This window comes from Salvia miltiorrhiza, chromosome 2 (assembly GCF_028751815.1).
Source record: "Salvia miltiorrhiza cultivar Shanhuang (shh) chromosome 2, IMPLAD_Smil_shh, whole genome shotgun sequence".
Classification (NCBI taxonomy): Eukaryota; Viridiplantae; Streptophyta; class Magnoliopsida; order Lamiales; family Lamiaceae; genus Salvia; species Salvia miltiorrhiza.
The window spans coordinates 46,672,128-46,684,261 of record NC_080388.1 but is presented as its reverse complement, the minus strand read 5'-3'; the positions used below and the strand labels follow the sequence as shown (position 1 = coordinate 46,684,261).

At 35.7% G+C, this 12,134-nt stretch overlaps 2 protein-coding genes across 9 annotated transcripts; one reads left to right on the top strand and one right to left on the bottom strand.

The window, feature by feature from the left end:
* The first annotated feature begins 367 nt into the window (after positions 1 to 367).
* On the top strand, positions 368 to 1,618 carry LOC131011729 (protein MKS1-like). Its single transcript, XM_057939537.1, has one exon. The coding sequence runs from the start codon at positions 508 to 510 to the stop codon at positions 1,195 to 1,197; it is 690 nt and encodes a 229-aa protein (XP_057795520.1). The 5' UTR covers positions 368 to 507; the 3' UTR covers positions 1,198 to 1,618.
* Positions 1,619 to 4,214: 2,596 nt separating this feature from the next.
* On the bottom strand, positions 4,215 to 10,669 carry LOC131011728 (uncharacterized). Of its 8 annotated transcripts, none has more exons than XM_057939528.1 (10): positions 10,428 to 10,669; positions 9,009 to 9,091; positions 8,648 to 8,860; positions 8,447 to 8,571; positions 8,158 to 8,346; positions 7,375 to 7,659; positions 6,123 to 6,395; positions 5,367 to 5,648; positions 4,982 to 5,272; positions 4,215 to 4,786 (listed from the first exon to the last, which is right to left on the bottom strand). In XM_057939528.1, the coding sequence occupies exons 1-10, from the start codon at positions 10,449 to 10,451 to the stop codon at positions 4,593 to 4,595; spliced, it is 1,959 nt and encodes a 652-aa protein (XP_057795511.1). In that variant the 5' UTR covers positions 10,452 to 10,669; the 3' UTR covers positions 4,215 to 4,592. The 8 variants fall into 8 exon arrangements, with proteins under 8 accessions (XP_057795511.1, XP_057795514.1, XP_057795513.1 ...); XM_057939531.1 differs by having other exon boundaries at positions 5,367 to 5,645; XM_057939530.1 differs by having other exon boundaries at positions 6,123 to 6,392.
* Positions 10,670 to 12,134: the final 1,465 nt, after the last annotated feature.

The following is a 12,134-nucleotide window of genomic DNA, read 5'->3' as shown; positions in this document are numbered from 1 at the left end:
AATAACATATATTTATTCCACTATGCATAATTTACTAACAATAGCACAACTCCTTAATTATGTAATAATTGTTGTGGTGGCAGCCAATCAAGAATATTCTATATATATATCAAGCTGACATCGACATTTAATTAGTATTTCTTCAATTTTCTTAATGTTACATGGCAATTGAAAGAAAGACTACCTTTTCCCTCCTCATCAAATGTTTGACATATTCAAACATTTACTACACTACGAAACCGGCCCCAAATCCTCAAACCACAAAAGACTACTATACACAACTTGCCAATAATTCTAAAATATTCATTATACTATAATATTTCAAAACAATATATATAATACCCTTACTCCATTGACTAACATGGCTTACATATCCACCCATAAACCTAATATAAATATTTTCTTCACCATCGCCAAAGAGGATAGCAACCAACCAACATTTATTGCTACCAAATTGCCAAAAACAACCGTCACATATCTCCATTTCTCTCCGCCGCCGCCGCCGCCATGGACTTTCCGGACTTCTCTTCCGGCCGGTCTCCGAGGAGGGAGCTCCAAGGCCCCCGCCCGGCCCCCCTCAAAGTCCGTAAAGACTCCCACAAGATCCGAAAACCACCGGTGGCGCCCCCGCCGGCCGGCCTCCCCCACCAGCAGCCCCACGCGCCGCCGCGGCCGCCGGTCATAATTTACACGGTCTCCCCCAAGATCATCCATGCAAACCCTAACGAGTTCATGTCGCTAGTCCAACGTTTGACCGGCCCCAACGCCACGTCACCCTCCTCGGCCCCCGCCTTCCCCTTCCACGAGGGCGGGGGCGCCCTATCCCCGGCCGCCCGTTTCGCCTCCATCGAGCGCACAAAGTCGCCCGATGGGAGGAGAACGGCCCCGCCCGCCGGGGAAATGGTGGATGGGATCGAGATCGATTCCATTATTCAACGAAGTGGACAGCAATTTCCCGGCATTTTATCGCCGAATCCAAATGCTCTTCCTCCAATCCCACCAAATTTCTTCAATATCTCGTCGGATAACAATAATCCATTAAACTTTTTCCATGATTTGAGCCCAGTTTTACATAGCAGTAGGAATTTTTCGGAAAATAATTTCTTATTTTCGAGTCCCTCAACTTTCATCTCACCGCACATAAACACGCCTTCTCCAAACACTTTAGATCTCTTCCACAGCTTATTTGACCTATAATCGTAGGAGGAACTGCAGGAAAGTAACCGTAGGAATTGAATAGAGATGCATGGAGAGATTTTGCTTCGTGAATCCTTCAATAGTTCAATGGCGATGATGAGATGAGATGAGATTCATGGCTGTCTTTAGCAAGTGGGCCCGGCTTCTCATTGTTGGTATTTAATTCTTATTGATTATTACTTCTCTCCATCTCTTTTTACAGTTGAAAATTAAATTTTGTGGGCCTTGTTAGCTTTTGGCTCTAATACTTGGTTTTTAGTCTTTGTTGTAGTAATCATCGTAGTTTATATGATAGCAATTCTTTTTTTTTTTTTTTTGTCACATTCGGATTGTAATTTCCGAACAAACAAGATGATTCATTTGCCGTCCTTGTAGTTGTAGACACTAATTAAGTTGAGTAAATACTTTTTTTAGCATAGAATCGGTCATTTTATTTGCTTGTATATACGTAGTCAAATACAAAGACAGTTGAATATGTGTGTATAATGACGATGAATTAATACTATATATAAACTCAATGAAATTTTAGATTTTGTGACATGGGATGAACCATATACTTTTTTATAAAACAAAATTATTTTATAATAGGTATAAACATATATCTATATATATTTTAAAAAAAAAAAAACTCAAAATTTGGGAGGGGGCTGGATTCGTCCCTATATATATATATATATATATATATATATAGGGTCGCGTTCTATAGAAACAGAGCTTATGCAGAAAAATCAGAAACATTGAACATGGCAGTTAATGTTGTTGAACGTACAAATAATCGAACTTTTGGGGGCTTGGAGGTTCGATGGCTGTTCATGTTCAACAAAATTCCGCGTTGAATGTTGAATGAACGAACGCTGACTGTTAGATTAGATAAGATCAACGGTTGAGATTTTGTCTCCTTTCATGTCTATATTTGTATTTCTATAAAACTTTCCCATATATATATATATATATATATATATATATATATATATATATATATATATAGTGTGCTTGTTTGAGTACTGAAATAGTGGTATTTGCCCCATGACAAATTAATTGTATTAATGTCTCTTGGTACCGTACACATGCCTTTTCTTGATGATGAAAACAAAAACTAGTCTAATTGTGTGTGTTCTTTTTGGGAGATTATTAAAATCCAAGAGATCAAGATACTATGTTCGACGTTCCTACCTGTCGTGGACTATCTTGTTAATTATCCTAAATCATTTCATAATTAAGTGTATAAAATTATGAGCATGCAGTTATCTTATACTTTGATCAATACCTTTTGGGGTAATTGGACCAATAATATTTACCAGAAAAAAGAGTTTTGAGGTTTTCTTTTTCATATCAAACATAAATATATAATTGATTGAAAGGTATGATGGGTAGAGCGACTTTTAGGTGTTAGATGGAGCAAAGACTAAAATAAATTTAAGGCCATTATCATTCCACCTAATACACGGAGACGTGTATAATTAGTTTCGAATTAATACATTATATATAAAAACTCGATCGACGGCCATGTGATTCCCTTTCTTTATTTTACTAAACAAATTTATCTTTTACAGACATGCATGAATGCATCCATACATAGTTTTCTTTCTACTTTTGCCTTCTCGAAGTCGATTGTCTAATCAATCAATCCCTGGAGTAAGAAGACCTTTAATTTATAGTATATGAAAGCCAAATATATTACCCTTGTGTTCTTACAGCCTAATTTCATCAATTTCTTCTCGTCATGCAATTTAAGAAGTTAGTGTTTAATTAGTATTTAAAAATATTTAGTAATAAAGAGAATAAGTGATTAGATGTTTATTGACTTATATTTTATTTTTATTTGTCCCTAATTTTTTTCATATAAGAAAATTAAAAAAGTTAGTTGGGACGGCTCAAAGAGAAATATTGATCAAGTTAGTTGGGACGAATAGAGTATTATATAGGGATGGTCCAGATAGTAGATTATAGGATCATTGATATATACAGTCCAAATCTAACAACTTAAAATTTACGAATAAAATAATATAACGAACAAGTCAATAAAATCTACGGACAAATCAACATAATGCACGGACAATGGTATTGGATTAATATGGTGAACTTTTCGCCCCCTTTGAACACAAGTAACAATATTGTTCTTGTGTTACATTAATTTGTTCGTAGATTTGAATAAATATCAGTAATAAAATTTGAATGTGTAATATTCTCATTATAGATAGCATTTTTGAGTGATCATTTCTCTATTATATAAATAGAATTGGGAATTTTGGCCCAATGTTTGATTTGTAATAAATTTGAGTTTTATAAGATATGAGATTTTAGAAACAAATTTCACTTGTCTCCCTTTCCTCCCAAATTAGAAAAGTCAATTACAAAAAACGAAAAGAAACATGAGTTTATCGCATAGCTGTAGGCTGTAGCCTGTATGTATCCGGAATCTGAAATAAAAACAATTGGTGCTGACAGCTTTGCTACCTTAAGCATGATCTCATTTTCATCTTTCTTATCTTGACATTTTTATAATTTTCCCGCCGCAAATATAGTAAATTGACCGAATCTTCATATATTGTACTTGTTTCCTACTATTCTTTTATTCCATTTAATTATATCTTTGAATAGTTAGACCACGTTTGATCTCTTATATTTTGCCTCAATAAAAATTGATCTCTTATATATTGAAATTATTACATGTCAAAGAAAAAAGGACCATACACAACCTTTTCCCGACTTTCGTCTACAATCACGCCAATGAAAAGCTTACATTCTTTTTCATTGTTGAAAACAAAAGCATGATTCCAAACATTTATAATTACTTACAAACTAGAAATAAGAATTTATATTTAAGGAGACCAACCATCAATGTTAATTCTGTAATCAACAATACCAGCAGCAGCAGTATAAAGCTAGGCAAACAAAGCATTTCCCCAAATGTCTATGACAAACGATAAAATAAAATAAATATTAGTTAAGGTGCCATGTTAGAAAATGACGTACAAACAAACCAAACTTGAACATAACGCTATTCGACTCGATACTAAACAAATTAAACTTGAACATAACGCTATTCGATTCAGTTTGATTACACCCTTAAATAGGATAAAAAGATCAACAAAAAAGAAATTGAACTACAAATGCATAGAGCTCGTCTCGAGTTTATATGATACATTCTGACGCACTAAAGGTGAGAAAAGAAGGGGGAAAATAAAACAAACAACCATCACAGTGATCACACTACACACACACACACACACACAAGCCCCAACAATTTGATTGCGAACACTTACAAACGATTTCTTTTTCTTTTTTAAAGATTTTATCATACAAAGTTACTAGGTCATATACCTAAACCAGGTAGTCAGGTAGGAATATTTGCCTATATATGTAAAAAGCTGCTGCCTGAATGTTAAAGTCTGCTAAGGAATTGAAGCTAACTGCATCTGAAGTGAACTCACTTCAAACTGCATCTCTTGCACATTGGCATTCTTCGCTTCTATTAATCTTTTTAGTCTCCCTTTTACACTCGTATTTGAGATCTCATCGAGAGTTTCTTGGAGAACGAAGCGTTGCTTGTCAGACCACTGCGCTTCGCTTGATGTCCTTGGTATCCCTGTAAACAGCACGAGCACAATTGAATATAGTAGTTACTTCTTTTGCAAGTGGCACAAGGATTCATTTTTAAGGAATTTTTCAATCTGCAGGCATACAATGTTTCATTCCACAGTAATATTGGCGAAAATGCGTGCCCAGCGATTTGATTTTGCCGCAGCCAAAGTATATTGTTTAACTTGCAATAGAGCCTTACCTTGTAATACGCCTTCAAAGGTATCCAGGGGTACACCTTTCGACTTTTTCCTGTGTTTCTTTTTTCCGGTAGCCATCAAATTTCTAATTTCTGGAGATACATTAGGGCAACATTCTACCTGCATCATGCGATCACCTCCACTCAAATGAGCCTTCAACCGAGCAATTCCTCCACATTTAGAAACAAAACCGCAATACTTGCACCTTGAGGCCTCTCCTGTTTCATCAAGCGGAATAGCATGTTCCCATGCATCATCTGGCTTGCTCCTCTTAGAAGGTCTGGCAGGAGTTGCTAATAACACAAATAGAACTTTCATCATACTATTTGCTGTGATAAATAGAGCTTTCACGTAATGTTGCAGTATCATGTATTGCTGAAGCCTTACCATTAGAGTTTCGAGTCCAAGCAGCTGCTGAGTTTTTTGACCACTCACTGAACCATTGTTCCATAACCCTCTTAACTTCTAGTGGCACCTGAGGGCAACCTTGCAACTGCATTTGAGGAGACCCTCCACCCAAATGGGCCTTTAAACGCGAGATCCCCCCATAAGTAGAAACAAAGCCACAATGATTGCACCTTGTCTTTTGCCTAGCATCATCCAATGCCTTTGCATGTCCCCAGGCATCATCTAGCGGTCTTCCCCTTCTCTCAGGCTGTTCACCAGCTGCTGCAATTATGCATTCACAATCCATTAGAGGAAAGCTTTTTTTTATTTTTTAAATTCGCCGCTGATTGAGGAAAGCTTGACCAGAACTACATGAACCATTGCACTCCCAAAATCTAGTCAGATAATAATAGTCTCTCAGGGGGGATTTATTATTGACGATTAGCCTAGATATATAAAAATAGTAATAGGCATCCATTGTTTACTGCGATGGATTGGAACTTTGGGATATCCTAACGCCCTTGATTGATAAAAATACTTAATCATGGACATTATCAATCTTAAATAGAAATTGCCCCTTCAATTTACTGAAATTAAACAGGTAAGCACACCATCTAGTATAATCAACTGACGGCCATCAGAAACTCAAGAAACTCAATGAAAAGTATGCATACCGGACAGTAAGTTTCCCTGGACAGAGTCGTAGTATAGAATCAATGAAAAGAGAAAGTAGCACATTCAGAAAAGTATGCGTACCTTTGGATTTTTTCATTTTAGATGCTGTCAAATTTTTTACCCAATCAGACATGCTCCCTTTTATTTCAGGAGACACCTTATACCAATCCTCCTGGTGCATTTTTGATCCTCCACCTAAATGTACCTTACGATGTAAAATTCCTCCAGGCAAAGATTCACCACCAAAATATTTGCAATCTGTCTGTTCAAATGGTACGGTATCTAATGGCTTATCATGTCCCTGAGTAGCATCACGAGTCATTCCCCTTTTATCAACATATCCTGCAGATTCTGCTGATACCCATCATCACCCCAAAGCACATACAGCAGAAAAAGAAATGGAAAACAGAGTAAATTAGGATGTAAGGAAATTGAGGCTTCCATAAACTTCACAACATGCGAAAAGGCATTTGCAAGTGTCTTTAGCAGTAGTTAAGTTACTTTACTGTGTCCAATTATAAGAATAAATGAAAGCACTATATAATTCTGCAAGAACACCCTAAGCTTTAACAGTAATCACTGAGATTAGGTGTCAATCCTATTCAAGGTTAAGTTGGAAATGATCTTGAACCTCCTTTTGCTAGAGTGTGCAGAATTATTAATTTCAACGTCTTTCATCTTTAATCTGATTTTGCTAGCATTTCAAACATCCAATTCAATATATCTTCCCTCTGATCTTCTCATTCCCTTTCTATGTCTTACTTACATGGAGCTTTCATTTACTATTTTTATATGGTACATCAAAATTTGATTTGATAGTTGCACCTGAAAAAAGTTACTTCTTGGAAGGAGAAACAGTAATGTGAAAATATCACGAGTTAGTTTTTGACTGAATATAACTACATTTTTATAGTACCTGGAACATATATGAATCATTCATGGACACACACTGAGAGATACGTACATACACAAAAAAAGAAGTAACAAACAATTCCCTTGGAGATCTTTCTTAGTAACATAGTTCAGACCTTGTATCTGCAAACTACATCAAATTTATGGATTTAGACACGAAATATGCAACTTTATCAGTGCAGATGGACTCATCCAGTTACTTTGAATTTAGAAATCTCTCTCGAGCCAACCAGTGCAGACAACAGACTAGGTGAATCAGCCAAAGGGATAAAACAAAAAAACATTTAAGTTTTTTAAAACTCAAAGGAAGACCTGAATTATATAATTCAAAGAGCATAAGTGGATTGATTTCCATGGCAAAAATATTTTTTGATTCTAGACTATAGTAAGAAAAATTACAGAGTTGTATCTTGAGCCATACCTCTAATGTCTTTCGTCCAAAGAGCTTTCGTTTTTTTTACCCATTCACTAAACCATTCAGCCATGACTTTCTTAACTTCAGGAGACACATTATCGCAGCCTGGTAGACGGGTCCCAGGGTTCCCTCCCCCCAAATGTGCCTTAAGGCGTGAAATGCCACCATGTGAAGAAACAAAACCACAATACCGGCACTCTGCCTTTTGTCTTAGTAAGTCCAATGGCTTGGCATGTTGCCAAGCATCATCTAAACGTCTTCCTCTTCTATCAGCTTTAGAAACTTGTGTTACTAATCTCCCCATAGCATAGTAAGAAAAGAAGTGGCATTAGATTGTAAGTAAATATGTCCATGGCTTTTCACTTATTTGGTACACCGTACACGAAGGCAGACAACAGATGCAGTACATAATTTGAAGTGAGAGGAAAATTACAAAATATAGCAAACAGTGGTTCTGTTCCAAAATATCATCAAGACTTAATGCTCATGTGAAATATAGACATGCAAACCTAACGCATTCACCCCAAAATGCTAAGTGATTCCAAACTTAGCAATTTAACATTATAACATAGTAATTATCAGATGCCTAATACTTTTATGCAGTTAAATGAATACAACTTTCTCAGATGCATATGGAACCTATCAACCTACTGCGGTTCTATTTTTGCTGGTCGCAGAACTATTGAACTGATGAACATGAAAGAATATGCTTCACTATGTCTGAATGAACAGCCTGATTAGCGACGGTAGATTTAACATCAACAATAAATTCCTTTCTTAATGACTTACAAGGACTGTTCTTGCTCGGAAAAGAGTCTGGACTCCCCTTCAAGTTAAAGCTCTTGGGGTAACCTGAGTTTGGAGATAAACTCTTCCTTGCTCTAATGGTTTGACCATGAACATTATATTCAGTTTGAGGAGAAACAGCACCTTGCTGTCCCCTGAAAACTCCCCAGAAATAAGGTTTCCCCTGTAATCCTGTAAATTCAAGAGTAGCAAAAAATAGATGAACATAAGTCGCTATGTGACTCATTAGAAAAAGGCATGATTCTCTGTAAACAAATAGTCTTGGACTCACTGTGAAGGTTCTGTGGGAGTTGAAGAGAAGTAAATATTAACAGCTCTGCTTCGCCAATCATTGATTTGAGGGCAAAGTCTGTGCAGATTGCATGAGTCACCAAGTTATCAAGAACTTCTTCATCTCTGCGCAACACTTTGCATGTAAATGGGGGAAACAACAAAGGGAAAAAGAATATGTACTTAAATTCGCTTCTCCCACCTTCCCTTAGAGAAGAAAAAGAGCGCGATACTGTGTTCAGTAGGTGGTGAACCTTTAAAGGATGCTGGCCATGTATCAATACGTGGAATCATTTCCAAGCACAATGACTTGGGCATTGTACTGGCTACCTCCGATACTTTCAAGCATGCCTTATTGGAGACATGAGCAGCTACATTGATGTCTAAATTCAGACAGGGGATACTAAACCTCCCTCTGCTCAGAAGAAAACCAGCAGTTGTTAGCCAGGCTAAGTAAAGCACAACCTTGTCTTAACCTATTCCTGATGACTCAGGATAGATGGGAAATGAAGCTGTTCACCTAGAGAGGAATTGAGTGATACAGATGAAAATAGTTCGCATACCTCCATGCTGCACCAACAACTGGATGTACGACTACACTGGAATCAGATCGCATGTCACTTTGTTGGTCATTCGTTGCTGAATCCTGGGATGCCATAAAACATATTTTTATTTTCTTATGAGAAATGAAATTTTCAGCCAGAAGGAAAACCCCCTGATCTTCTCTGAGTTCAATTATTCATACACACAAGCCAGCTCATGCTGCTAGTCATAAAATACAAGCAAAAAATGGATTTTCATGCTGCTAGTCCTAAAATACACGTAAAGACTTTGACGATAATCTAACGGCATTACTAGTCAGGGGATACAAGAAGTTTATAATAGATTCAACTAAAAGGAGAAACATGATGCACAGCTTCCTCATAGGAACCATTTATGATAAGTGATAACACCAAAACAGGTCTTTTTTCCTACCTATCTGTCAGAATGGAATCATATAGCAACTCCTTTTCACATAAAGTTGGATTCAATATGTTTTGTTGTTTCATATCATCAAGCCTGTTTTTTTTTTTTTTTTTTTTGAGCAAAATCAAGACTGTTAAAAACACAGGAATTAAGTATTTTATGTGAAATTTAAACAACCGCAACTTAATTCCATCAGTATTTTTATAAAACGGGTAGAGCACAGCACCTTTATTCTTCTAATTCGTCCTTATGTTTCATTCTTTGGAGTACCTATCCTCGACACTAAAACCTTTTATGCAAAATATTAAGCTTCGAATTGGATAATCCCAGAGTCTGATAACCAGTTTTCACAAACAGAATACAAAGTTCAAGAAAACATATTTAAATTTCAGTATCCAAATTGAAAGGGATTGTCAAGAGCACCCTTCGACTCCACCCATGGCATTCTGCTATATGAATCAGGTTGTGTGCTTTCAACTACCAAGGTTGAGGAATTAAAGTTCCGCAGCCACTTATAGGCATAGCTTTTGCTGCAATGAAAGCGCTTGTACACATCAACTAATCAGTCTCCATCTAGCTTATGTAGATACAATAGACAAAAACCAAATTTGAAATCCTTCTCCATCTTGTATTACAAGAGATACAATAACCTAAATCCTTCTCCAAAATTGAAATTCTTAACCTTCACCTACTAATTAAGTCTCCCAAAAGAATAGGCAGAAACCAAAAAATGTAGACTGATTTCATTAAACTTTCAATAAACCTAAATTGTTATTTACATTCCAATTAACCTTGGCAGCCGCCAAATTGCATAAGCCAAAGCAGAGAAAATTGATTAGTAAAACAGATAAACAAACAAAGATAGATATATAACAGCTAAACCCCGATTATTAACACTGAAAACATTGAAACGAGGACTAGAAATCTGCTTCCCAAGGGAATAATATTACTATTACTATGAATTTGGGTTGTTTTTGTTTAGCATAGCAATTAAATACGAGGAAGAGAAATAATACCGATGGGGGAGAAGCTCGGAACATGATTAAGCATTTAGATTAAAATTCCGAAGATCATATGCGTTCCGTTTTCGTCAAAGATTGAATTATTTCTCTCTTTCTCTCTCTTTTTTTCTTTTCTTTACTAGTAATTTTTACTCGGGAGTCGCGAGTGACACTTTAGTGCGTGTGTGTGTGTGTGAGAGAGAGAGAGAGAGTCAGTGTACTCTGTACTGTTGTATGATAGTTCACCAAATTTTGTAAAATCATCGTTCTCGCCTCCTTTTGCGAGTTATAGAAAAAAAATGAAAACGAAAATTCCTTTATTTATTTTATTTTGTTTGAATTTATTTTTTTTGGATAAAATTTTATTTTGTTTGAGTTGGGTGATAGATTAATTCATTATGATCCCCACCCGTCCTGAAAATTATGATCCCCACCCGTCCTGAAAAAATAAAACCACTAAAACTAAAAGCTGATATTTCATTTTTGGCAAAATACATTTAAAGTCTTCTTATATATAGTACATTTTATTTTGTTAGGTTGTTATATAATTTTTTTATTTTAATAAATCCTTGTATTTTTAATTTTAAATTTCGTTGGATCTTTATTTAATGAATCTAATAAATCCGATAACTTTTTCGGTCATCATTATGTTCATAAATTCTTTTATCTTTTTTTAAAGTATATATTCTTATTGATCCTCAACAATTATGATGCGGAGGCTCTTGGTGGAATTAAGCGTCGCCCGCCTGCGAAACCGACAACACTTGTCCTGTTGGATTTGCTGACCTTGTTGAGACTTGAGTTGCCGCTTCATTATGTCACCATTTGTTGGGGATAGAATAGAAGAAAGTGGGAAGTAGAAGATCTACAACTCTATTAATTGTGATTTATAGTATTTTTATTTTATCTGTATCTTTAAGATTTTCAATATTGGATTAATCAGGATATAAATTATCCTGATAATTTAGTGTGGATTAGTGATGATTTCTAATCTCAGATGGGTGTTTGATATCATTGGTAATTAATCTCAAAAAGTGTTTGGTATCCATTGAAATAGGTTGGATTAACATATCAAATACCTAAATTAGTAGCCTATGGAGGGGGTGGAATAATTAGTGTGGGTTAATCTCATGGAGGAGGTGGGATAATTAGTGTGGGTTAATCCCACAAATAAGCTAGGGTCTTGGGATAAACCTGGAGTTGACCATATTAGTAACACATAATATCAAACACTACATAAATCTATATTAATTTAACTTATCCTGCTTTTAAACCCATATCAAACAGGCCCTTAACTAATTGTTTACTCAAGAAATTTTACTTTGGTCCTTTATTTTAATCGAAAACGTTGTAGTTTGCTATTTAAAATTCTACTCCCTCCGTCTCATTAATAACGTCTCAAAAAATTGAAGCGCGTAAATTAAGAAATGGTTATTTAGAGCATAAAGTGGTTGTACCCCACTTATTTAACAAGGAGATAGAAAACTAAAATGATTTAATCTTAAAGTGAGAGGGACTCACATGTTCCCTTTAGTACAATTAAGGCCTTAATTTATTTTCTTTTATGGATTGAGACATTATAAATGAAATAACCTAGAAAAAGAAATTGAAACATTATTAGCGAATTTTCAAAAATATCAAAGCATAATTTGGAAGAATGGTCTGCAATAAAAGTTGTAGATCATCTCGATACAAGTTCGTGGGCCCAAACGGATTGCGAAT